This window comes from Candoia aspera, chromosome 17 (assembly GCF_035149785.1).
Source record: "Candoia aspera isolate rCanAsp1 chromosome 17, rCanAsp1.hap2, whole genome shotgun sequence".
NCBI lineage: Eukaryota > Metazoa > Chordata > Lepidosauria > Squamata > Boidae > Candoia > Candoia aspera.
Window position 1 is genome coordinate 504479 of NC_086169.1, and position 25422 is coordinate 529900.

At 59.7% G+C, this 25422-nt stretch overlaps 2 protein-coding genes across 2 annotated transcripts; one reads left to right on the forward strand and one right to left on the reverse strand.

The window, feature by feature from the left end:
• Window positions 1-7595: 7595 nt before the first annotated feature.
• CRABP2 (cellular retinoic acid binding protein 2) lies at window positions 7596-13253 on the forward strand. The gene is made up of 4 exons (XM_063316992.1): window positions 7596-7780; window positions 11174-11352; window positions 12121-12237; window positions 12620-13253. The coding sequence occupies exons 1-4, from the start codon at window positions 7711-7713 to the stop codon at window positions 12668-12670; spliced, it is 417 nt and encodes a 138-aa protein (XP_063173062.1). The 5' UTR covers window positions 7596-7710; the 3' UTR covers window positions 12671-13253.
• A 3841-nt stretch (window positions 13254-17094) lies between these two features.
• On the reverse strand, window positions 17095-24484 carry LOC134506704 (dnaJ homolog subfamily A member 1-like). The gene is made up of 9 exons (XM_063316985.1): window positions 24432-24484; window positions 22607-22751; window positions 20772-20923; window positions 20480-20672; window positions 19952-20056; window positions 19054-19281; window positions 18437-18667; window positions 18107-18207; window positions 17095-17683 (listed from the first exon to the last, which is right to left on the reverse strand). The coding sequence occupies exons 3-9, from the start codon at window positions 20901-20903 to the stop codon at window positions 17456-17458; spliced, it is 1218 nt and encodes a 405-aa protein (XP_063173055.1). The 5' UTR covers window positions 20904-20923; window positions 22607-22751; window positions 24432-24484; the 3' UTR covers window positions 17095-17455.
• Between the last annotated feature and the right edge of the window lie 938 nt (window positions 24485-25422).

Here is a 25422-nt window from a genome sequence, read left to right on the forward strand (position 1 = left end):
GTCAAGGCACCCTTCCCCCTCCCCAAGAGACTGTATCTGACCCGGGGGAGATTGAACGGCCACACGCGGGCAGAGGGCTCCCGTTCTGATGCTGGGGGAGGGGGGCGTTAATTGACGCGGCTCTGCCTGCAGATGGTGGGTTTCCTCGCGTGACCATCTCGAGGTGACTCGGGCCGGCCAGTCCCGAGGTAAGAAACCCCGAGGGAGGGACCGGAGCAGAAGGGAGCCGGCGGTGGGGAAATCCTCAGGTTCGGCAGGCAGTTCGCGCAAAGCCCTTCCCAAGGGGTGGATTTCCGTTGGCTCCCAGGCTTGATAAACTCAGGTATCCAGGAGAGAGACCGCTCCGCGCCGTCCGTGACCCACCCACCCATCGTGGCTCCCCCCCCCCCGCTTCTGCCGCCTCCCTCGGCTGCAATCGAGCCCCCTGATCTGTGGGGGCTTGGGCGTCCCTGCGAGGACTCCATCTGCACGGGGCTTGGCGTGGGAAAATGTGGGGCTGGATTCATTCCCACCTCCACCCGCCTTCTCCTCCTGACTGTATGCAAAAGGCTTACTGAGGCTTTGTGTACTGCTGTGACCAGCATCTGAGATTAAAAAAAAGAAAATGGGTGCGATTTTAGTTTAATGGCAGAGAGCAGTTTAATCACTGGGGCAGTGTTTCTCAGCCTTTCTCAGACGGGAAGACGTGTGGGTTTCAACTCCCAGAATTCCCCAGCCAGAAGCCTGGGGAATTTTGGGAGTTGAAGTCCACACATCTTCAAGCTGCCATGGTTGAGAAACACTGCCCTAGGGGCTTAGCAGCCCTTACTGAAGGACGGCTGGAAATCACCCAGATCCATCCACTGATAGACCTGAAAAATGGACTTTGCAGTCTTGCAGTGGAAGAGGGAAAATAGCAGGGCAATGGTGGGAGTGGGAGGCGACATGCGGCAGGATCCCCAGTTGGGGTGAATTCTCCAGGCTCCCCAATGAAATGGGTTTTTCTTTCAGGGGCTTATCAGAAAGCAGAGAGAAGCGAAAAACGAGATTGGCTTCTATAGGGACAGCCCCACATCCTGAGATGCCACAAAGCTTGAGAATTCTGGTTTATTGTCAACAAGCCACTTGATTAGCAGGAACGAACAAGCCATTTCCCCCCCTTTGGTGGACAAAACAAGACGCACCCTTGTCCCTCTCCAAACAAGCCTGGACTTGTGCTTGGCTTCCGGTTTCTGGTGTGCCTGGCAGAGACCCATTACAAGAACACCAAGGCACTAAATTGACCACCATCTTCCGTTATTGGCCCAAGGTCTGTGAACCAGCAGGCATCCTGTTGATTGGTCAATCTCAGATCACCTGGCCTGATGTGGGCAGGCGTCCGAGGGCCTAGTGGGGTCCCCTGCCATGTGGTTCAGCCTGTTGCCAAGGGTGTTCCTTTGCTCAGGGAGCCTGGCCATGTGCCCCCAGGGCAGGGTCTCCGGGGTGGCCCTGCCCTGCAGCACCCTGCCACCCTCCCCCCTCAGCTGTTTCCAGATGTGGCCGCAGCCTCTCCTGCCAGCCCAGGCCCTCCATCGGGAGAGGAAGAGAGGGTGACGTGACATGTCCTTCCTGCCCTTTGTGCCCCGTGGCTAAACCCAGCCCTGGCTCGCTCTCCCAACATCACGCCCTGCACCGGGCCCTGGGTGATGCTGGCAGACCAGCTCCTCTCTGGCCTGGCCTGGTTCCCTTGGCTTCCAGAAGGTTGGAAAGGGCAGGGAGGAGGCTGGGAACAGGAGAGGAAAGAACGGAAAGAATGCTGTGGGAAGCAGCTCTCCCTTGGAATGGGAGGGGGTCCGTGTGTGTTGCCAGCTGCCCACCCCTTTTCCTTCCAGTCCAGAGCTCGGCCAGCAGAGCCACCAAAAGCTTGGGGGTGGTGGGGGGGCATCCCTTCAAAAGTGCACAGGAAGGGGAAGGGGGCACAGCACAATCAGTCTTGATTCAGTTATTATAGCCAAACAATGTTAAAATTTAGTGATAATAATTTATTAACTTTATATGCTGGCCGGTTCCCAGCAACTCTACAAGTAGTTTTAGCCTTCCTGTGAAGCTGATTTCCTGGCCTGGTCTGTCTTGTAGGGCTGACATCAATCTCGGAAGCCTGATTGTGCTGCACCTCCTCCCCCTTCTTACACTCCAGTGACTCAGGGGGGTGTCTGTCCGAGCCACTTCTGAATGTTATCTTGTAGTTCTGGACTTCAAAAATGCTTCAGCCCCCTTTGCCTACGCAACGGAGCCTGCCTATCTCTGCCAAGGTCGTCTTCCACACTCTGCACAGGCGCTTGGGTGGGAGAAGTATAAGTTGTGGGGGGCAATTGCCAGGCTGGACGGGCATCACAACTCAACAGGGACAGCTGCTACAATCCAGCTAAGTGCCTGGCTTCTCTTGCTGCTTTGCTTCCCTGTCCCCTGAGTCTTTTTGGCCTTTGGGGGGCCAAATATCTCAGGCCCCATAGAAATTGGCACCTCCTCACCAGCAGGTGCCTGTTTCGTGCAAGGCTGGGCTAGGCGTTGACCTCCTCAGCGTCAGATGGTTGCTTGGGCCAGGAAGCTGCTAGACCAGGCGGGAGCTTTCCAATGGCAACCAGAAACAAACCGGGAATGGGCCAGATTCCCCTCTTTGGCTGCGTCTGGCGGGGAAGCAAGTTTTGGACTGAGTCCTTCCAGCTCCCCCCCCTCCCCACCACCACCCAAGCCTCCCTCTGGTGTTTCACAGGAGGCCAGATTTCTGCCTGGAGCCAATTAGGGCAAGATTCTGCTCACCTAATCATTTGCAGATTGCAGACTCGGGAAGTTTTATGGTGAACTGTGGGAAGTGTCCCCTGGCTCACATGCGCTGTGCCAGACTTTCGGCTCTCCCTTCCCACCTTTGTGTCCTTCGGCAAGGCTTTCCATCCCTCCAAAGTGAGGCGGCTGTCAGGCTCGTCGCAGGAGAAGCTTGGAGCAAAAGTCTCCCCTCTCTTCAGCAGGCAGCCCCACTTTGGGAGAGGCCAAGCTGTGCAGGCATCCCGAGTGCGAGGGCTCGAGCGGCCCACCAGGCAGGGCCTGTCTCAAAGGCCGACAGGGCCTCGGGGAGGCAAGGGATCTGCAGGCTTTGGTGCCTTGGCAAGGAAACAGGGAGGCCTGAACGCTGTGGGGATCCCCTGGTTTTTATGTTCAAGGCAGGCGGGGCCCCCAAGCAGCCTTGTGGGGCTTTCTGCTGTGCTCCAAGACAGGGGCCTCCCGTCCACCTCTCTGGCCTTGGAGCAAGCAGGCTTCCCCCTCTGTCCTCCACGATCTTGATGCATGGGACAGCTGCGGTTCAGTCGGGCTCCACCATCGCCCTTCAACTTCTCCATCCCCTTCCTTGGGGAAATTTGAATAGAAAGAACTCCCCTCTGGGCTGAAGGTGCATGTGGGGTGGGGGCGGGTTCAGGAGGGAAAGGAGGGCAGTGAGAAAGGGAAAAATGACCCTTGATGTGCTGCCCCAAACAGCTGCTTCATCCCACCCTTGAAAACCTTGGGGCAGCGACCCTCCTTGGCCCTTTCACCAAAGAGTAGATTCAGAATGCGAAAGGGACCCTTGATCGTCCATGTGTCTGGGTGGATTCCGCTTGCAGCAAGCAACAGAAAGCAAAACCCTCGCGGCCAGGAAATCTTCAGGCTCCAGGCCTGATTGTGTTTTGTCTAGACCAAGATTTAAGGTGTGCCATTGGGTCATGTCCGTGCCAAGAACCTGCAGCATCACGTCACCCTTTTAACGGAAGCGAAGCTCGTAATGCTGGAGTCCAAGTGCTCCGGTGCCTTGGGAGGGGCCTTGTTAAGGCACAGCAGAGACTGAGGTGCCCTGGCCCAGCAGCGTCTCTCCTGTAGGTGCCAGAAACGGAGGCAGCGTGAATGCCCCCCCCACCCCCGGAAGGGCCTTCCTCGCATCCCTCTGGGTGATGGCTTTAACAGATGTTCTTCTCAGAGCTGGGAGGAGAGGAGAGAGCCGGGGGGGGGGCAGGGGCGAGGCTGACAGCTGGGCTGGCACAGGCTTTCAAGGGCACCAGATTGATCTGGGCAGGCCTCAGGTCCAGCAAAGGGGACGGAGTGGCCAAATCCTGTGCAAGCAAGTTGGGGGTCTTTTGAAAGGGGCACAAGCCCCCCTCCCCTGGGTGGATGATCTGACTGGAAAGTCGCACATTTAGCAGTCTGGGTTGTGAAGTGGGCGAGAATAACAGCTTAATACCTCAATCACACACGGTATGTCTGCATGTGTGTGCGCCAGATTGCTCAATCATGCATGGCATGTTATTTGGGAGGCGGGAGTGCTATGCAAACAGAGAGTAGATGTCTTCAAGCTCTTCCTTACTTCTCTTGCCAAAGTGCATACACACACAGAGAGAGAGAGCGAGCGAGCAAGCAAGCAAGCGCAGACTAAAGCAGAGGGGTTGAGCCAAGGAGGGGGGGCCTGGCAGGATTTCAGGGTGGGATTGCCAGGATGTTTGTGCGGGGAAACGAGGGGAGGGGCCACAATTTCAGCTGTATCCCCACACCTTTGGTGGGAGGGGGGGAATCAGCCCTGCAAGGCCCAGCAAGAGGCCCTTAGCAGCGCCAGCCGCTCCTTCCCAACTGCGCAAATATTGGAACCCATCCAAAGAGGACAAAAATGATCGACCTGCCCTGCCAGAGGCCCGATTCTCCGCTTTCTTTCCTTTTTTGTTCCCGGGCGTCAGGAGCTCGTCTTCTTTCCTAGGACGTCCCCCCTTGCATGGCCTTGGGGGTCTGGGGCTGCAGCACCTCCCGGGGCTGGGGATATCAGGGCTGTTGATGGGCCAATCTATCGATTGGAGGCCACCAGGCAGGGGAGCCAGGAGTCTTTCCTGTGCAATTCAGGAGCCCAAGAGGGCCTGGTCAGTTGCCCTGGTCAATTTCCCCAGGCGCTGTGGCTTTCTGAAGAAGAAGAGGGAAGGGGGGCCTTCTGCACACCCTCCCTAGATCAAGAACCTGGCTGGGTTGGGCTGAGCCTCGCTAGAGCCAGAAAGGGGCAGTTTCCATTGCTTTCCTGAAACAGTTACTTGGGAGAACTGAGCATCAAGCCTCCCTTCTGTACTGGGGGGTGGGGGGGAGGCAAGGAGTCCCCCCCCCCCGGGCCCTCTGCCTCCTTGGCCTGTCTTCCTGATCCCTGCTGGCTATCACAGGTGGATGGTTGAGGGGGCAGGTTGGACCCTGACCGCTGCAGGCGCCAGGAAGAAGGCCCTTGAAGTGGGGGGGGCTTTTCTTGAACCCCCTTTTCCACATCCATCATCTCCGGAGCTGCCTCTGGTTCTCCTGAGGCTGGGAGGCTCGTCAGCGGTGCAGGCATAAAGTTGGAAGGCCAGCCGTGGTGGGGAGGGCACCCCGGGGGTGAGTTTCCTCTGTTCTGAAAGGACTCTGCACAGCCGTGGGAAGGAACATTTTTCCAAAGGTCTCCCCTGAAAGGTTTGGGTGAGTTTTCTCTCCCACCCCCAGAAACGTTTTTGCAAAGGCAGCTACCCCACAAGGCCCAAGGAGGACGGATTGAGTTTCGGGGAGGGGGGCCCAAGTCCTTCCCCACATGGCAGGAGACAATGCTTTCTTCTTCTTTTTTAATCCTCCTGCGATCCGCCAACTTTCTGAAAGAAAAGCCAGGTTGCCATGCCGGGATTCCTTGGACTTCCCTCCCTGTAGAAGGGGACCCTCTCCCCCATGCCCCCCTCAACACTGCAGCTGGCCACCCTCCCTGGTGAATATTCTGGGCCTTCCTGTGTGGGAACCCTGCCAGGAGATCGGAGAACCTGGGGGCCTTCCTCTCCCCAGGGCTGTAGCAGAGAAGCCGTCTCTTGCTTTGCTGCCTGCCTCCCTGCCAGAATCGCACCTGGGGCCAAGCCGGGCAGCCCCTGGATGGAGGCGCTCGCCCCCCCCCCTTGCCATCTTCCGTGTGCAAGGAGATGGCCAAGGAGCATCCTCGCCTTACGAAGCTGCTGCCACAAAGGATAAACCTGCTTAACGAAACAAAAACATGGATGTGGTTACAGCTCCTCTTTTTTCTTTTTTTAACAGGAATGGGAGGACTGCCTCCGATCCCAGAATGGGAGTGGGGGTGGGGGGTACTTCGTTTAACTGCAGAGTGGTCTGCTAAAGTTCATCCCAGACGGGAAGTTTTGCCAGACAAAGGAGGGAGCGTTGACTCGGATCCCTTCAACTCCAGCTGGTTTGAAGTGCTCATCAGTTTAGGCCTCGCTTTAGCCTGACCAGTGAGTGACATCAAACCCAGGAGCTGAGCCTGCACACACACACAAGCACACACACTGGGGCACCGGGCAACCAGCCCCTCAAATGGCTCACCTTTGAAAGCAAGCAAAGAACCGCGAGGAGCCGGTTAAACCTTTAAGGGCCACCCAAAATGTTGCCAAGTGATGAGCATGCTGTTGGGGGTGTATGATTCCTTCTTCTGGGGGGCTTGGCTAAGAAAAATAAAATGGGGGGATGGAGGTGGAAAAGGCTTTCTTCGAGAGAACGGGGGAGATGTCTTAGCGACAAAATGGCCCTGGGCTTGCACCAGGCACCCACTCCCAGGCCAGAAACGAGGGTGCTCTGACTTGGAAAGAGGGAAGCCAGCTGTCCTGATGCCTGACTCCCCTCCGCCCCATCCCACCCCCCCACCCCCCACCCCACTGTCCTCCTTTGCCCCTGCCAGGCTGTGCCCACTGCCTTCCAGCACCTTTCCTGCGGAGAGCCAAGGAATTTCCTTGGAAGGAAAGTTCAGGCCATGCTGGAGGGTAGACCTGGTGCCCCCCTGCTCACCTGCCCAGGAGACAGGGAGGGCATCACCAGCCTCAGCTCCTTTCCTTCTCCAGGCCAGGCAGCCCAACTTGGAGCACCTGGTGGCATGTGAGAAGAGGCCTCCCCCTCTGTGATGGGAGGACCCAGTTCAGACCCAGGAGGTTCTCTTGAAAGAGAATCCCAGTTTCCAAACTGGACTGGTCCCTTCACAGCCCTGCAGGGGAAGGGGCAGCCAGGGAGGGGGGGAGTCACACCTGGCCTCTGAGTGCTGGATGGCTCCTTTCCTTGCCCCCTCCATCCCAAGGGGGCACTCACTGTTGGATGGTCCCTGTCTGGACACCATGCTCACAGGCTAGTCGGACGGCCCTGTCTTGAGGGGCCGGGAAAAGCAAAACAATAAATCTCTCTCTCCCACCGCCCCCGCCCCGGCACGGTCGCCTAGATGCGGTCTCAGAGAAAAGACCGACCCTTTCAGGAGGCCAAGATCCAGGAGGGCTCCGAGGCCTGAATCCCTCCCGGCCGGTGCCGCCGCCTTTCTCTTTATCGCGCTACCTTTCACACCCGGGGAACGGGGACGGCCCTCAAGCCGCTCAGCGTTCCTGGGTGTCCCTTCAGCACCCGGGGGGCCGGAAAGCCCCTCTCAAGGGCGATCCCGGGGCTCTTCGGAGCTCCTGGAAAGGATTCCGGGAGGCAGCGGAGCGCCCAGGTGAGCAGGGGGCGCGCTTCCTCCTCTCCTCCTCCTCGGGAGGGGAGGGGAGGGGCGCGCGGCTCTTAAGGCGAGGCGCGCCGACGGGAGCGCGCCAGTCCCTCGCGTGGCCAGCGGCGTGCCTCTTTCGGCGCGACGGGTCCCGAGCGGCAACGGCGGCGAAGAAGCTTTGCTCCACGCTCCACCCGCGCCGGACCAGGGACCAGCCCGGCCGTCCCGCTACCATGCCCAACTTCACCGGCAACTGGAAGATGCGCAGCTCGGAGAACTTCGAGGAGCTGCTGAAGGCGCTGGGTGAGCGGCAGGACCCGGGCGAGGGCGCCGGGCTGTCAGGGAGCCGCGGCCGCGGCCACCGCCGCTGCCATTTACGGGACTGCGAGAACCAGAGATATACAGTATATGGAGAGGAGGCTGAGGCCAGGGGGCTTGGCGGGCTGAAGGGTTCGTGCGGGGCCGCTTCTCCCAAGGTCCGGGGACCACGCGGAGAAGAAAGGAGACGGGGAAAGCCACCCCGCCTCCCGTCGTGGCAGCGTGTCCCTGCGGCGGCGTGGCAGCCAGGAAAAGGCGGTGGCCCGGTGCCTCTTCCCTCCGGACTGGTGGGGCTGGGGGCTTCGGGAGGGCCGACTCTGCCCTGGAAAGCCGAGGGAGACAGGCTGGCCCAGCCCTTTGGAAAAGGCTTCGGGTCATCTCCGGAGGGGGAGGGAATCCTCGGGTCTGGAGGTGGTCTACCTCCCCGGGCCGCTTCTCCGGCATCTTTTGACCCCCGGAAGCCCCCGCGCTCCAGCGCCCCTCTGGTCATTTTGCCGGCGCCCGCGAAACGGCTAGGGGGCAGCTTGGTGGGGTGGGGCAGAGTCAAGCCCATGCTCCCTTCAGAAGCGTCATTTCTTCATTGGGAAGGAGCGGGTGGGGGGGCGGCGGTGTGGTCCCGAGGTGAGCCTTTCGGACTAGCCTGCCCTTCCCTCCGTTATTCTGAGGATTAGAAACTCGGAAGGCAGAAAGGGAGAACAGCGCTGTCCTTTGACCCGGGAACCGAAGCGCCAGCAGAAATTCTGGGAGATTTGCCCCGCTGGGGGAGGCCGAGGGGGGAGGCTAGGCTCCGGGCCACCGATTCAGCCGCAATGCAACGGCTTCGCCCTGGTTCAGTCGTCGGCGGGAATGGCTTTGTATTGCGAGCAGCAAGGATGGAAAATCCCACCCCCACCCCCGCCTTCTCAGCCTCTCCTCCCGTCTTGCCTTCCCTCCTCCCGCCGCCTTCAGCTAGAAGAACCCCCCTTGGCACCCTTTCCAGGCAAGGGGAGCACACACGGACGGACGGACGGACAGACACACACACACACACACTCGGCTGAACAAAGCTGGGGAGAGTGAAGCTAAAGACCCTCCCCAAGTCTCTATTCCCAGGGGGATGTTTTTGGTTCCTGGCCCCCTAGCTCAGACCTGCCCCCTCCCTTTCCCTCTCCCTCTCTCTCTCCGAAGCAGGGGGGCGGTGGGTGGGGGGGCTCTGCAAATTCCTTCCAGCTTGGGGAAAGCGCAACATACTTCAGGATAATTATCAGGTACTTGGATTTCCTCTTTCACATAATTCTTTCCGTCTCCTGCCCCCCATATGAGGATAATTTGAGGCTGGAAGTCTCGAGAGGCTGGAGGAGGGATGGAAGTAGAATTCAGATGCGATTGCGAGTCTGTGTGAAAGGGAGGGCGGGCACAGGGACAACCTGCAAGGCAGCTTCAGTCTTCCTCGTTTCCACAAGCCAGGGCTGAGAGGGTTGAGCTGTCCTGACACCGTTCTTTGGGGAGGGCCGCCCGATCCTCCGTGAAGAGATTCCAGGCGGGGAGTTGCAAATGCCTCAAGATCCATCTCGCCTTCCAGTCCCTCTTCCGAGGTGGAAATGCAAAGGCAGGTCTGGGCTGGAGTTGCTTGGTGGAAGGGCGAAGTGGAACCTGTAGACCTAGAGGCAGCCTGTCTCTGTGGCCAGTCCAGCCCTGTGGCCTTCGGGGCCCTGATCGCGCTCTGCAGTTTATACTGGCATGGCCGTGAAAGGTGTGAGGGCACCTGGAACGGCGCCCTTCCTGAGCAACCCCACAGGGCCTGCTGTTTCCGTTTTATTTTTCTTTCTTGAGAGAAAACATGTCAGGCAGAGGGGTGGGTTCTCTTTCGCTTTTAACCTTGCCACTCCCCTGATAAAACTGCCAGTTTTGTTCACATCTTGGGATCAGTCCTCACCAAGGGAAACTTGGCAGCCAGTGCGAGTCCAACCAGCTGAGGGCCACGCAATCTGTTTGTCCGTACAGGCAGAGGCAGGGCTGGCCCCCTTTCTCCTTCGAAAAGGGTGAGGCTGCTTAGCCCTCCTGCTGCACCCCTGGCTGAACTGGGGGAGAGTCTAGGTCCAGTGACAGGGCAGGGTAAACAGTTGAAGAAACAAAAGCAGAACTGGTTCAAAACGATTTTCTCTGTCCAGTGTGCTCTAGGAAGCCTCAGCTACAGCTGATTGGATCCAGACCAGTTGGAAATTCTGATTTAATAACAAATGGAACAAAGCAGGGCAAGCCAACTGAGAGCAGAAAATCCGCCTATTTTCTGCAAACGGGCCCTGATGGGATGGTTTATACCTTCACAGGCTTCAGCAGTGCTACTGCTGCACCAGCTGCCTGTAAGTGGGGGCCTCCTTTTTTCCATGGAGGCTGTTTCCCTCTCCTCTTTCTGCCTCTACTTGTGTCTGCCTGTTGCACAATTGTAAGCTTGTACAACACCATTGACGCTGCTTCTTTCGGGGAAGCCTAAAGCTGTCATGACTGATGGTTGTGCAAGTTCTTGATGATGACTGTCTTCTCAAGGAGGTTGACAGATGGATGACGTCCCCCCTGCCCCCAGTAAAGGCCGTCACTGTCTCACACTCAGCTCCTTCAACCCAGCTGAATGCCCACATCTGCAAAGTATTTATCAAATATGCGTGTGTCATTTGTGCGTGTGTGTTAAGAAAGGGGGGGGGGAAACACCAGAAGAAAGATGCATTTGAAGTAGGAGGCTTCTTAAAGACTAACAGGTTCACTGTAGCATCTGTAAATTGTGTCATGCAAAGACACGCAGGAATGTGTACATACCCAAAGGGAGGGGGTGTTACAAAATGAGGGCCCAGCAGTTTGAGAGCTGGGTGTGTCCCCTTGCAAATTAAGCCCAGATGTAGAAGCAATCCATTCAGGGGGAGCAGAGCGGGTGTGACCTGCTTCTGAACAGCCAGGGATTGAGACAGCTAGGTGAATCAGCCACAGACCTGTTCTGGGTCACTGGGGTAAATGGTGGCCCTTGAACCCGAGCAGAGGGGGCCAGCGCATCAGTGGAAGTCAGCTTTGCTCCACACTTCAGCGGACAAGTTCCTAAAGATGTCTGGCTCAACCTCCAGGAAGTGAGGTCAAATGTTCTCCTGTCTGCCCAGTTGGTTGGCTTCTGAGATATTCTGTCTGCAAAAAGAGGGGATCCCGTGTGGCCAGGATTCGTGGCAGCAGAGCAGCTCTGGTCTTCCCCAGCCTTGTGCCCCACAGCTGGGGGTGCTGGCCCATTCACTGTGGGGATCAGGTTTAACCCAGGGAAGGGGAGGCTGCCCCCAGTTCAATCAGGGAGGCCACACCTCGCCAAGGATCAGCCAGAAGGTTGGGGACTGGCTCATCCCGGCCACCCTCTTCTTCCAGGGGTCAATGTGATGCTTCGGAAGATCGCGGTGGCTGCCGCGTCCAAACCAGCTGTGGAGATCAAGCAAGAGGGGACATCCTTCTACATCAAGACCTCCACGACGGTGCGCACCACGGAGATCCACTTCAAGATCGGGGAGGAGTTTGAGGAGCAGACGGTGGACGGAAGGCCTTGCAAGGTGAGGGACAGGGAGAAAGAAGGCTCATGGCCATGGGAAAGGCAATCTCCGTGGGCTGGGAGAGATGAACCACCGCTGGGCTAGGCAGACCCTGATCTGCAACACCCCTTCCCTTGATGACTCGAGCCTCTTTGCTCTGCCCACAAAGGGCAGAAGGGCCTGGAGCTGCACAACCAAGGGGTGGTTAATGCCAAGGGGAGGCTGGGGCCGCCCCTCCACACCAAAGGCTGCCGCTTTTTGTGACCAGGCCCCCTGAGCATGGCTGCCACCCAGCTTTCTCCCCAGCCAGACCTGCTGCAGCAAAGGTGGGGAGCAGCTGGCCTTGCAAAATGGGGCAGAAAGGAGAGGCAGGGCAATGGCCAAGCAGAGGGGGAGAAAGGCGTTTTTGTTCTGCTGATCCTCTGGCCCTTCCAGCGTCACCCCAATCTTTTCTGCATCCCAGCCCACGAGGAGGCATTTCTGCACCACACCTTGCCTTCTCGGGCCCTGCACAGACAACCAGCGTCTGCAGGGGGGTCTCTCCGCGGCCCTTCAAAGCCTCTGCCTTCTTGCGGTCCCTCGGCGAGCCTTCCGAGTGATGGATGGGCTGCCAGGCTGCCAGCCGGAACTGGAACGTGGAACAAATGCCTCGCGTCAGCCTTGTTCTGCCGGCCGCCTGCCGAGTGACAAATGAGTGTGGCAGGGGTGTGAGTGTTGTGTGTCTTTGTTGGCTGCAGCAGGCCCTTTTTCTCAAGGGGGGCAACTTTCTTTCTTTCTTTCCCGACCCAGAGTCTGGCCAGGTGGGAGAACAGCAACAAGATCGTGTGTGAGCAGAAGTTGCTGAAAGGAGAAGGGCCCCAAACGAGCTGGTCCAGAGAGCTGACCAACGATGGGGAGCTCATTCTGGTGAGGACCCCCCCTTCTTTTCCTCGCTCTTGGCAAGGGGGGCCCAGCCAAGGCTCTGCTCTCCCCTGCCCTCCTGCTTTCTCGGCTACTCTTCTTTCCTGGACCTTCGGGTGGGGTGGCACAGACACTTGGGGCATGCTCTTTCAGGGCCCACCCAGATGGCACAGGAGGTGGGGGCTGCAGGGAAAGAACTCTGCTTTCTCTCCTTTGAGGGAAGGCAGGAACAGCCAAAGGGCAGAATCCTCCCATGTGCTGAGGTGCAGATTCTCAGGGAGTAGACCCTGGGGGCCCCCTTCCCCCCCTTTTCAATCCCTTTGCCTGGAAGAGGATGAGGAGCCAGGGACAGCTGCTTCCCTCTCAACTTGCTCTCTTGCCTTTTCAGACTATGACGGCCGACGATGTCATCTGCACGAGGATCTACGTCCGGGAGTGAGAAGTCCTCGGCTGGTGCAAGGTGCCCAGAGTGGCAAGGGAGGGGGCAGGATCGGATAGCCCAGAAGCATCCCTGCACCGCAGTGCAATTCCAACCTGCCCTGCTGCCTGGTCCCTACTCTCTGTCCATGCTCAGAGGCACTGCCTGCAACAAGACTTAACAAAGCCACCGGCCCTTCAGAACATTCCCCCTGCTCTGGGGGGGGGGGGGCTGAAGCAGCCTCTTCCCTTCTGAGACCCCCTCCCTGCCCTGCTCCCTTTGGCTCCTGCTTTGCCCTGGGGGAGGCTCACACAGGCCTGCCTTGTTTGGGAGATTAACTGTGGAATCCAGGGTCAGGCTCCGGGGTCAGGATGTGGTCCCTGCAAGCTGGGGGCTCTTCCCCTCACTCCTATCTGGGGCAGGGCGGGGGTGGGGCTTCCCATCAGCTCCCAAGTGAATCTATGAGCTCCTTGGCAGCAGCAGGTGCCCCTGCTACCCCCTCCAGTTTGTTCCTGACTGGTTTGAGCTCCTCACACTGAAGAACCAAAGTGGAAAGTCTTGTTGCAGGGACTCACACAAATGCCCTGGTGCAGACCTGCTCCCGCCCCACATTTTCCCTTCCTTGTAGGGCAAAGTCTAACATGTGAAGATGCCTTCCATCCCCCCCTCCTCCCCCCATTAAAGCCTTCCTAGTCTTTTTCCAGGTCTTTTGCCGCCTTCATTTCTATGATTTGGGACGTATTTATTTTCTTGCCTCCCCTGCTTCGGCCAAACCCCGCCCACACCTCCCTGCCAGTGTCTCCCCTCTTTGATGTTCGGCTATTTTGCTCATAAACGGCTCACCAGAATGCCAGCTTGGTGCTTTGCATCTCTGGGAATTGGAGAATGCTCTGAGTGGGCCTTTTACCTCTCACCTTCCTCTCCCTGGCTCCAGAACCCCACAAGTGAGGGGTGGCCAGGCTTAACCCCAATGAGACCGCGAGGGCAAGCCTCCAAGGCGGTCCTTGGCCCTTCCATCACCACTCCATTTTGAACCTCCCCAAGCAGCTACCCTTGTGGGGCTTTGGGACCACAGAATAAAAGCAACTTCCCCTGAAGGTTGAATCCAGACTCACAACGGGATGCCCAGTCCCACCTGCCTTGGGGGGATAGGGCTGCCCCCCTCCCACAGGGGAGGGGCAGGGGGGCAGAAAAAGCATTTGCAGCTCAGCCACCTGAGCAGCATTTGCAGGCCTAGGAAATCATCCCCAAAGCCCTTTCGCCTCACTCCCGCCTCCCTGGGGCCCTGTCCCACTTTTAGGCCCCAGAGGGGGACCCAAAGAGGAGCTTCTGCTTCTTGGGGACCACCTTTATGGGAGGGGGAGAGGCGAAATTGGCAGCCACTGACAGAGAGCAGAGGAGTGGCCCTCCAGGGCGGATCGAGGCCTCCGCATTATGGCACCCGGGCAGCTCTCTGGAAGGGATGCCTGGCACTTTCCATGGGCAGCAAAGTCGTCCTTCCCCCTGGACCTGCACTGCCTCAAGAGGGGAAGCACCTTTGGGGTGCCAAGCCTCGGGTGCCTTAAATCAAGGTGGCAACCCCCCCACCCCCATTTCCTCCCATGCAGGAGCACAGGGCACCTGGGCCAACAGGAGGCAGGGCTGCCCCTCTGCGTGGCTCTGCAGGGGTGGTGGGAGAGACCCTTGGTCTGTCCCGGCTCACTGGCAGGCGGCCCAAGGGGCACGGGGCTAAACCCTCCACCCGGCCAGGTGGGGCCCATCTGTGGGGGCTGGGTGGGAGCGGCCGAGTGCTCCAAGCACCCCTCCGTTGCCATGGCGATGCCAGGGACCCCTCCTGCATTGTGCGCCTGAGATCTTCTGCATTACCCCTGGCAACCTCCCTTGCGGTGACCTTTCTCATCTCTTGTTCCCAGGAAAGAGAACAATGCTCCCTCCTTCTCTCCCCGACCCTGAAAGGGGCACCTTTCATTCTCCAGACAAAGCCAGCCCAGCCCCCTCCATCTCGGCGCCCACAGGTCAGAGGCCGCTGCAGCTGCCCCCCCCATTAATGGAGAGGACGCCCTCCCTGCTCTGCGCTGACGGGGCAGGGTTCAGGGGCCCTTTGGATGGCACAACCCAACCGTGTCGCTTTCTCCCGAGCACCGCCCTTTTCCGCCAGTGGCTGGCTGCGCCTGGCAACCCCCATCCTACCCCACCCCTCTGCAAATCCTCTCAGGACTGACGGAGGGCGAAACTGGCATTCAAAAGCTCTCACCCCATCCCCTCCCGCCCCAATCTTTTCACCCACCCCAAGTCGCATGGCCAAAGGGGCTCCGAGGCCATGCGACCCAAGAGGATCAGGGAAGGGGGCAGCGCCGAGAACCAGGGAGATGTTCCAGTAGCAGCAAATCCTTCCCTGCCGAGCCGGGCCCTTCTAATCCCGCATAGAAAGCAGTGACAAACGAGTTATTTGACAAACGGTAGATTTGCTCAATCATTTTTGCTTAGAATCCAGGGCAGCCTTTATCACTTGCAGGAATCCCCCCCCCCCCCGCCACTTCCCTTTGCAGTTCCCCAAAGAATCCACCAGGGGCAACATTTGCTGCCTAGACAAACGTTCCAGGTGTGATCCACCCAGGGGCCACCAGAGGGCAGCATTCACTGTTGCTCAGCTTTCCATCAGCCCAATCCTTAAGACTAGGCTGCGCCCAAGGGTCAGGGGGAAGTCAGCCCCCACCCAGGGTGAAGTTGCTTTGCTCTTGCACGGGGGCGGACTGACAGACTCGCCAAATGAGACCTCTGAGAGGGTGCCTCAAAACACTTGTGGGGAGTCCAGTCCCTAATACGGACCCTTCCTTCTCCAAGCAAGGAAGTTTTTTGCCAGTTCCTTGTTCTTGGAGAAAAAAGGGTCCACCAAGTGAGAAAATCCCAGGCATTTTGATCATCCCTTTTGAAACTGAAATCTGAAAATGTGTTGTGCTGTGATGCCCCAGGCTTGTCTCCTCAGACCCTCACACCCCACCCCATTTGACCCCACTCCCATCTGCCAAATATTATCAAGGGACTGGGGACCCCGTGCCATTCTCCGGAGCCAAAGCTACCTCGTGAGGAAGACAATGCACACCCGACTCATGCGCATGAGAAATCTCCCACCCTTCCTGTAACGTCCACAGCCAGGTAGCCAAGCTCTGCATTTCCCGGGCTTAAAAAAAGCAAATTAAGTTCTGCGCCATTGGGAAATGGAACCAACCCGTGTGCTGAGCAAAACGGTTTTGCAAATAAAACTTTGGCAAATCAGCTGGCTTGGAGGAATTCCTTTGTTCTGCAAAACCTCCCCTGCTCCGAGCGGCTGAATCAAGATCCCGAATGCTTGACTTCTGGAGCCTCAGCACACTCGTTCCCCAGACTGCTTATGGCCTGGAACTTGGTCCCTGTTGAGAAGCAGAGCCGAGATTCTGTAGGAAGGTGGCGGCCAGGCCCACCGTGGATCCGTTTGCTTCCTGCAGGGATCTGCTGGTTGAGCCATCCAAGCACAGAAGCTGCAATCTCACCACACCAATCCAGAGGAAACCACAGCTTGTGCTGAGCAAAGGAGGGGCCTGTTGGCCCCTTCACGCTAACCCCCAACAAAGCGGTTCAGAGGGGAGGACGGGGAGAACAGCGCACAATAAACAGGCAGACAGGGATCTGGAGAACGACCTTTCTTTTCTTGAAGCGAGTTTCAGCAGAACTTTGAGAGACTTGCTCAACTCCCACAGAAGCCCCAAAGTCCTGGCATTTCTTCCAAGCCTCCAGGTGGGTTCGCAGTAAGGAGGCAGAGCAGAAGCAAAAAAAAAAAAGAGGAAAAGCAGGAAGTCGGGTGGGGAATGGACCCCCAGGTCTCCTTAGCAGACCCCAAGCCTCGCTGGGGCTTTGGCAACGAAGGTGCAACTCTCGCCTCTCCTGCCCCACATGCCAGACGGGGGGCTCAGGGCAAGCAGGACTGGCCTGCTCTGGACGACACCTGCACCATGCCGAGTGCCCACAAGCCACGAGCACCTAAACTCCGACCACGCTGGCTGGAAAGGCCGGCTATTATTGCTAAGGGAATTGCCAGTGGAGGAGGGGGCAGCGTCCAGAGCACAGACGGGAAGGCACTTAGAGCAAAGGCGAGCCCCCAGGCCCTACAACCCGGAGACAGGCAGCCGAACGGCTTCCCCACCTCCTCGGCCTCCAGGACGTGCCAAGATCCAGCTCCCCGCCCACCAGTCACCGCCCGGCTTGCTCGCCTGCAGGACCCCGTCCTTGCCAAGCTTCGAGATCTGGAAGGCCTAGAAGCCAACAGGCACCGGGGGTCAGCTGAAGCGGGAGGGGGACACTCTGGGACTCCCTGCCGTAGATTGCAAAACCGAGGTCAGGACTGACCCCTTAAGGCACTGCAAGAGAAATGGGTGCGAAGGAAACTGACTTGCAGCCAACGGGGCAGGGGTGGAGATGGGTGCCCAAATACCTCGTTTCTCATTCAGGGTTGCGGTTCCCCTGGAAAGACACCAGTGGCGGCGTCCAAAACTGGCAAGCCAGGGGAGGCCCAGGGCAGCCGGGCAGGACGGGAGAAACGTCCGGGGTGAGGCTCCCAGGTTGATTTCTAGACCGGAGTGCTTGTGGGGCCCAAGGCCCCCAAGCTAAACAGAGGGTTATAGATGCAGCCAACCTCCGGCGGGGGGGTCAGGGGACCCGCAGCCAAAGGAGGAACCTTTTGCGACCGGGTGGGCTCCCCGGCCCTTGGCATTTTTTAACGCCTCCTGGGCTTCCCACCCCAGCAAGGCGACGCGGGCTCTGTCTGTCGGGCTACGAGGTCTGGCACTGGACGTTGTGCCGCAGGGGATCCTCCGAGTCGTCTTCGTGATAGGCCTCGCTGTGGAAGTGCCGCCCGCCGAAGTCCGGCTGGGGGAAATACTCGCGCAGCTCCACCTCCTCCATGTCTTCGGTAGCCATGACCTCCTCGCGGCCGGGGAAAAAGGCCTGGAACTGGCGCAGCTGGTGGAGGGGCAGCCAGCCGGGGTCCGGGAACTTCACCTGGCGCGAAGGGCGGGAGGTGAGCGGGCAGCTGGCACCGTGGAGGACCAGGGCTCCTTTGGCAGGAGTTTGGGAGGACGAGGGGCAGAAAAAACAGGGAGCAACTACTGCGCCCCAAGATGGCCAAAGGCCCCTGCTCTCCTCCGTGATCCGCTGCTCAGATCTGCAGCAAACCCTGTTTGGTCGAGCACTTGCTCTCGAAGCCAGGATCAAGCTGACTTGATACATTCGCCCAACACCCTCGACCTGGTTGCAGAATTGACCCATTTTCCGGATCACACAACACAGCCGTACACTGATCCAGCGTGCTGTGCTGGCGAAACAAAACTAACTCGGGTTAAAAGTAGCTAAGCGTAGCCTGTGGGAAGACCCCAACGAGGCTCCCCAGAAGGGCCCGGCTGGGGGCGGCCAGGGGCTCCGTACCTCAAAGTGAATGACCAGCTTCCCCTTCTGGGCAGGGCTGCGGTAGACGGGCATCCCTTCGTTTGGGATGCACCGGACGTCGCCAGGCTTGATCACGCACCCTGCGGAGCAAAGCAGGCGGGGATGAAGGCGGCTTCAGCCAGCGCGACAGCGGATCCAGGAGGGGCGACCGGCGGGCCAAGGACCCCCGTTCCAGCCGCCCAAAGGGTCTCCCCCCGCAAAAGGATCTGTGGGGCTCATTTCAGCAGGCGAACAGCAGCTTCCAATTTGAAGGAGCCCAAGGGGTTTGTCCCTCCTTTCTTGGCAAGCCCAGAGGGCCCCCCTCCTCACCGGGCTGGGAAGAGACCAGGAGCCTCCGGTTGTCCAGGGTTTGGATGACCTGCTTGCAGCCGCACAAGGCGTCCACCAGCGGCACTTCCCGCCGGACGATGAGGTCGTTGCCCCTGCGCTGGAAGACGGGGTGCTGCTTCTGGTCCAGGACGATCACGATGTCTCCGGGCTCAAAGCCGGGCGCCTGGTCCCCTTCCTGGTGGAAGGTGATCTTCTGCCTGTCTGCCATGCCTGGGGTGGGGGGGCCAAGAGCTACGGGCTAAGAGTAGCCAGCCCTGTGGGGCAAACTCTCACCCATCCGTGGGGCAGGGACCCTCCAATTGCAATTGGGGCACGGGGGGAGGGAGAGGCCACTTCTTCACCACGAGCTGAGCCTGCTTAGTCTGCTGTCTGAGCTAATCAACTAAATCAACTGGCAGGGATTAGAACGAACCAAGGTTACAATCTGCCCTAATCTGTGCCGCAGTCCAAACCGGGGGTGGGGAGTGGGGCTGTAGCATGAATGCAGCCCCAGAGGGAAGAAAGGGGGCTGCAGAAAGGGGGGCAATGCGGGCGGGGAAGCCACAGGGCTGGCAGGATGCAGCTTCCCCGTGCCCTCCCTACCCCGCAGGGCTCACCTTTGTCCAGGTGCACGGTGAGAATCTTCTTTTCCCGGACCACCTTCCGGCCGTTGCAGGCAAGGCAGCGGTCAAGGGGCCGCATCCATTCTCCATGGCCCTGGCACTGCGAGCACATGGTCTGGATGTGGTGGACCACGTTCGGCCCCAGCTGGTGAACAATGACCTCCATGCCGGACCCGTGGCACTTGGGGCATCTTACGTCAAGGCCCTCCCTGCCACCGCGGCCTGGAAAGACAGAGCGGGCCCCAGCAGGCAGTCAGTCAGAGGCTGCCAACATAGCCGCAGTCAGGGCCCCTGGCACACCACCTGGCCCTGGGAAGCTGCCCAGCCCCCTCTCTTGGCCCATTCAGCCTCTCCCTCTTCCTGCCCCACAAGCAAAGCCCTCCCTCCCAGGACCCCCATCCTCCCCTGCCTGAGGACGGGCTGTTCCCCATTAGCTGTTTGGGTGCCTGGCTTCGGGTGGCCCCCCAGCCTCCAAAAACAAGGGGGCCACCTGAGAAAGTCGGCCTCGCCATCCTTCAAAAACCAGACGACTACTGAGTAATGGAGCACCAGACCCAAAGGGGTTCCGCCAAAAACCCTCACTGCACCCCGCAGCCGGTTCCCAGAACCCGCTGAGCAGGTCCAGCCCAAGGCCCGGCAGCTGCGGCTGTGCCAGAGCTCAGCCCAGCTAATTCCAGCTCCAGAGGATTGTTGTGGCTTGCTGTGCCACTGCACACACCCAGCCCAATCGCTTAGCACATTGTGCAAACTTCGGTATCGGGTCAAGCCTCTGGAGCTTGGCAGCAGGTTCAACCTGCTCCCAAAGACACGCTGCACCACGCACACCGCCACCCCCAGCCTGGCCGGCCCAGCCCGGCGTCCCGGGAGAAGAGCCCCTGAGCACCCCACTCACCCCCGCAGCTCCGGCAGATGACATTCTTCTGCAGGGAGAGCTTCCGCGTGGCTCCGCTGTACAGGTCCTCCAGGGTCACGGACAGCAGATGGACAGCCGTTTTGCCTACGAGAGGAAAAACCGCAGAGACAAACGGGCTGTTACCGTCAGGAAGAAGGACAGTTTATGAGCCCCTGGAATGTGGGCAGGATGAGGCTCGTCGTCGGCAGCCTCTGCTCCCTTGGGGCTGACCGCGTGAGGAGGAAGAAGCTGGCCACAGTGGGCCTCCCTTGGGCCTCCCAACCCACCCCTCATACACAAGCAGGAACCGGGGAGATTTCCCCAGCAAGGCCAGGCACCCTCCCCGTGTCTTCCAGGCCCCGACAGGCCCCTGATCTTCCGAGAGACGCTGGTTGGGACACGCAGGGGAATCGGAGCCCTGTTCCAAATCAGGAATCCAAGGAAGATCCACCCACAGAGATTCACACAGACCCACACGTCTGCACACGCGGTTCCAGAACAGCCTGCGGTGTGGCCCAGCCCCCATACCTCTCCTTTCCACCCGGGGGCCGTGAGCGCGGCCCCCTCCTCCGAAGAACAAGTCAAAGATGTCCATCGGGGGCCCAAAGCCACCTCGGCTGGCCATGCCGCCCTCCTTCATGGCCCGCTCCCCGCCTCGGTCATAGAGGGACCTCTTGCCGGGGTCTGAGAGGACCTCGTACGCCTGCGAGATCTGCTTGAACTGGGGAAGGGAAAGAGGGGCACTAAGGACCATCCCCAGAGCTGGCAGAGCCCCCCGCTGCCGTGCCCACCTCCCACGGGGCTTCCTCTCCCCACCTACCCGCTCCCCCTCGCTGGGGTTCTTGTCTGGATGGTATCTCAGCGCCAGCCGCCGGTATGCCCGCTTGATCTCCTCCATCGTTGCGCACGGCTTGACCCCCAGCAGGTCATAGTACCCCGTTTCCTTCACCATCTTTCCTCTGGAGGGGGCTGCTGGGGGGGGAAGGAAGGCTGTTGGCCTAGAGGAGTCCTGGAGCTCCCCCAGTGACCCAGCTGATCAGTCAGAGACCCCCAAGCCTTTCTGCCCCATCGCTTCAGACCAGCCACCGCCTGGCCCAAACTGCCGCTTGGCTCAACTCCTGGCGGCTGGCAGGTTTTGAAGAAGGGAACGATCTGAGGGGGTGGAAACAGGGAGACAGCCGGTTCCCAGCAGCAGCAGCAGCAGCAGCAGCAGCAGCAGCAGCAGCAGCAGCAGCAGCAGCAGCAGCTCAGCAGCGTTTCCCCCAGCAGCATCCACGGCTCAGGGGCTCGGCCCAGTCTCCATGGCGGCCAAACTTAAGAGCCTTGCAAGGGAGTTGGGAGCAGGGCGTGGGGCCGCGTCAGCAACTCAAGGTGCTTATTAGCCGGCCTGCCTCACAGGATGAGCGTGTGATTCTTCAGCCTTGCAGGGCGTGGAGGGCAGATGGAGGAGGTGGCGGCAGTGAACCCACTGGCCAAGCCGGCTTGGCCTGCCCCACTTTTGCCTCTCTTCAGCCTTGTTCTCTCCCCAGCCCAGGGGACCTGCCACGCCAGAGCGAGCATTGCAGAGCGGCCGGAGCAGAAGGCCACCTCCTTCCCTTTGCATCCAGGCCTTCCTCCCACCCCGCCCAGGCCCCTCCAACCCAGCCAATTTCTTGGGCCCGCGATGGGCAGGGTAGAGTCCCAAAGGCATCTTTGGGCAAGAGGGCGAAGGAGCTTTGCTGGAAACTCTTCTGTGCTTCTCTGTGGCAGACACCTCTCGGGATGCAGCGAAGAGGATCGGGGCCAAAGCCCACCTCTCCGCATGTCCTGCTGAACCCCAAAGGAAAAGGTGCTCACCAAGCAGCCTTGCAGCCCCGCTGCGTACAATTGCCAGGCAACTGCCTTTTCCTTTGCCAGCCCCTCAGAGCTGCCCTCCCCCACGGAGAGTCCGCAGACAATAATCCACCTCCTCAGGAGTCCTGGTAGAGAACGCGAACCCCAGGGGCCTGAAACAGCCTTGCTCCCCGGAAATCCACAGGGGTTGCTGAGAGAACAGCCTCTCACCTAGGCGGTTCCTTGAGAGCACGCCTGTGGGCTCTGTGCGGCGCCCAAACAGAGGGAGGAGGGACGAGACACAACCGCGGCCACCACCCACAGAGCCGCTCTGCCCCGTCAGCAACTTCTGAAGCCCCGAGAACACCTTCTCGCCGCCTTGCCCAGAGCAGCTTGGCAGCTGTGGAAACAGGCACCGATCCTGCAAATGCTGAGCTCCTCTGATGCTGGCCGGGCACATGAGAGTCGCTGGCAGGTCGGAGGAATCCAGCCCGGTGGGTTCAGACCCGCTCTCTCTCTCCCTCCACCAAGGGGCTCAGAGGACCTGCCAGCAGACCTCCGTGGCACAGTGTGCCGTTTTGCCCTTGGCAAAGATTCGCTTCTCCGTCTAGAAGCAGCAGAGACACACACATCCCACCGACATGCCAAGATGGGCTGGCACAGGACCCAAAGCACAACCGATGCTGTGCAGAGATGGCCCAGCGGGCCAAGTGTCCACACAGTTACTCCTGCATCCGTCCCAAAGAGACCGGTGCCATCGGCCTGCCCCACGTGCCGCCCGCCTCCTCGCGCTAGGAGGCCAAGGCCTCCAGCAGTGTCGCAGGCCAGACCACCGGCACCTACCTAAAACTGAGGGCCTGCCCTAGGGCCCACCGGGGCACCAAGCAAAGAATCACAGGTCACACGTAGCTGTTTCCCCTTCCGGCAGTTGGATATCCACCAAATCATCTGGGGCAGAATTATGCCCCTGAGGGAAGAGGAACGGAGCCTATTCAATAGGAGAGAATCTCTGTAGCCCAGGGTTGAACTGCGGAGCCCTCAGCCGGCTGTTTGCTGGCAGACACTGCATTGCCCAACCAGGTAACATCATCAGTGTGAGGGAGGGTGGGGTGTGCTCCCCCTTTATATACAGCAGCCTGTCCTGCCGGGGTTGGGGGGTGGGGTGGCCTTCTCCTCAGTAGTTCCTTGATTATCCCTTTAGGACCATCTTCCTTTTGCAAATGAGGGTTTACGAAGTGAGTAAGAGAGGGGCAGTGATGGCTTCCTTCCCAAGGAAATGAAAGCCTTGGGCTGCAGTCAGCCTCTCTCTCTCTCTCTGGAGGCTTCGGCAGGGTGGCATCAGGGCCTGCAAGCCCAGCTCCGCATGGTGGATGGATGGGAGAGGCTAGGAACCTGGCCTATTTTCCTGGCTCCTCCTGAGTAAGCAAGAACCAACTCGGGAACAGAGCTCCAAACTGGTGGCGGGCAGGCCCAGCCTTTGATCACCAGGCTGAGCGGGCAGCTGGTTGACCGTCTGGCTGGCTCGCAGCTCCTGCTCAAGGGCAGAGGCGCTCCAGAGGCAGAAACCAGGGAGGGCACCCCACATCAAACAGCCTGGGAGCCCGACCCTCTGGGGCAGTTGGCAGCTTCAGGAGCTGCTGCTGCTGCATTTTTCAGGCTCTCAGGTCCCACAACAAAGCCAGGAAACATTCAGATTCAAGGATTTTTGCTTCCCAGTGAGCTTTTCAAGCGGAGGCAAAGCCACAAAGATGAAGTTCCAAAGAGCCCAGGATAGCACAAGAGAAATTATCGAGGCCTGTGTCAGCCGGGCACCCCTTCAGAGTGCTTGACACAAGCCTGGGAAAGGGTTCCCAACACCACATGTGAGACGCTGGGGTGTCACCCAGACAGCGCCCCGAGCTGGCTCCATCCCATGCTTCCGCCACCCCTGCCGCCTTCTGGGTTGTGCGACATGCTTGTGTTAATTACACAGACATCCTTTGTAGTCCAAGAGTAGCCTGGCTTCAGAAGCCGAGGGAGTGGCGGCGGCTGCCAAGTCCCTGGCGGGCACAGGCGGGACTCCAACTGGGAAAGCAGAGGAAGGCAGGGGCGGGGGGGCGATCCCACCCCAATTCCTGCCCTCCCAAGCGGCCCGGGCCGGCGAGTCGCCCCCAAACGGCCGACAGCCCCTTCCTCCAAGCGAGGGGCTTCAAGCCCCCCGGCAGTCGAGGCCAGGGCACCGGGCCCGGACCCCGCCCTCTGTCCGGGCTTGCCTGCCGCCGGAGCAGCCGGGGGGCCTTGGGGAGCCCCCGCGAGGGGCAGGGGCCAGAGGGGGGCGGCCCGGCAGGTCCTTCCGGGGTGGGCGGGGGCTTCAGCCCAGCCCGGCCTCTGCGCCCCGAGGAGGAGGGGCGGCGACCGGCCGAGCAGGTGCCGGCCCCCGAAGCTGTGCCAGGCAGGCGCCCCCCGGATGCCCGCTGCGGGCAGGGCTGCCTCGCCCTCCAACGGGCGGACTGCGCTGCACCGGCCCGGCCCGGCCCGGCCGACCGCGGCCCCGTCGGAGCCCCGGACGGCGCGCCGCAGCCAGCCCCGTCCCGCGAACGCGCCCGCCCAACCCCCCCCGCGTGCGTTTGGACTACACCCCCCATCCTCCCCACCGGGCCCCAGCTGGGAAGGACCGGGCGCCACTCACCGCCTCCTCGGAACTCTCTGGAACGGCGGCCACGCCCCCCCGCGCCCATTGGCTACCCCTGCCTCTCCGGGGGAGGCCCCTCCCCTCCCCCGCCCCTCTCGGGGAGGCCCCACCCTGCGCCGTCGCCATTGGGCCGCTCGGGCGGAAGCGCTCGCGAGGCGGGATCCGGCCCGGCGACGTCCGTCTGTCCGCTTCTGGTTGGGCGCGTGTGAACTCTCTGGCTACGCTGATTGGCCAGGGTGTGTGGGCGGAAGTAGCCCAGAGTTGCCCTTCTGCGCCTATAGACCTACTCCGTGAAGTTGACAGTTTGGGACTCTCTCCTGAGAAACGTGGGATGGTTGCGGCTGGGGCAGAATAAAAGCAGCAGGGTTTGCCACGTCCCTTTTCAGTTAATTTGCTCTTTAAATTCTGGAGGAGGAGGAGAAGGATGTAACCGCCCAGAGTCGCTGGGAGTCCGGCGGCATATACATTTAAGAAATTATCATTACTCTTATTATTAAACGTGAAATTATTATCATTATCATTTATTAAATGTATATGCCGCCGGACTCCCAGGTACAGCCTCTCACATCATCATCATCATCGGAGCAGCTGCACTCCTGAAAGAAAGATCCGGTGAGGTTTCCGTTGTTTTCGGCTTGACTCCTGGCGCCTCTCTAAATAAATGCCCCCATCTCGACCGGCTGTTGGTAATAACTCTTCCAAGGGCAGTCCTGTCCTTTTTTTTAAATCCCATCAAGGCATCTCATCCATTGTTTCCCTCCTTTTCTGTGTCTTTCAGTCTTGCAGCATTTTTCTTTCGTCCGTCTGCATCCGAAGCCCAAAGCAGATGAGTTTCTGGCTGGCGATCCTCGTCTTAAGGGAACGAACAGCCTTGATTTGGTCCGGGGCTGACGGAGGGAGGGGTCCTTCTTGCGGGCCTTGGTGCTCTTAGGAACTGTCACCACTGTGAGGGTCTGGTCCTTTCAGCTCTTTGTTTCTGGAGCAAAGG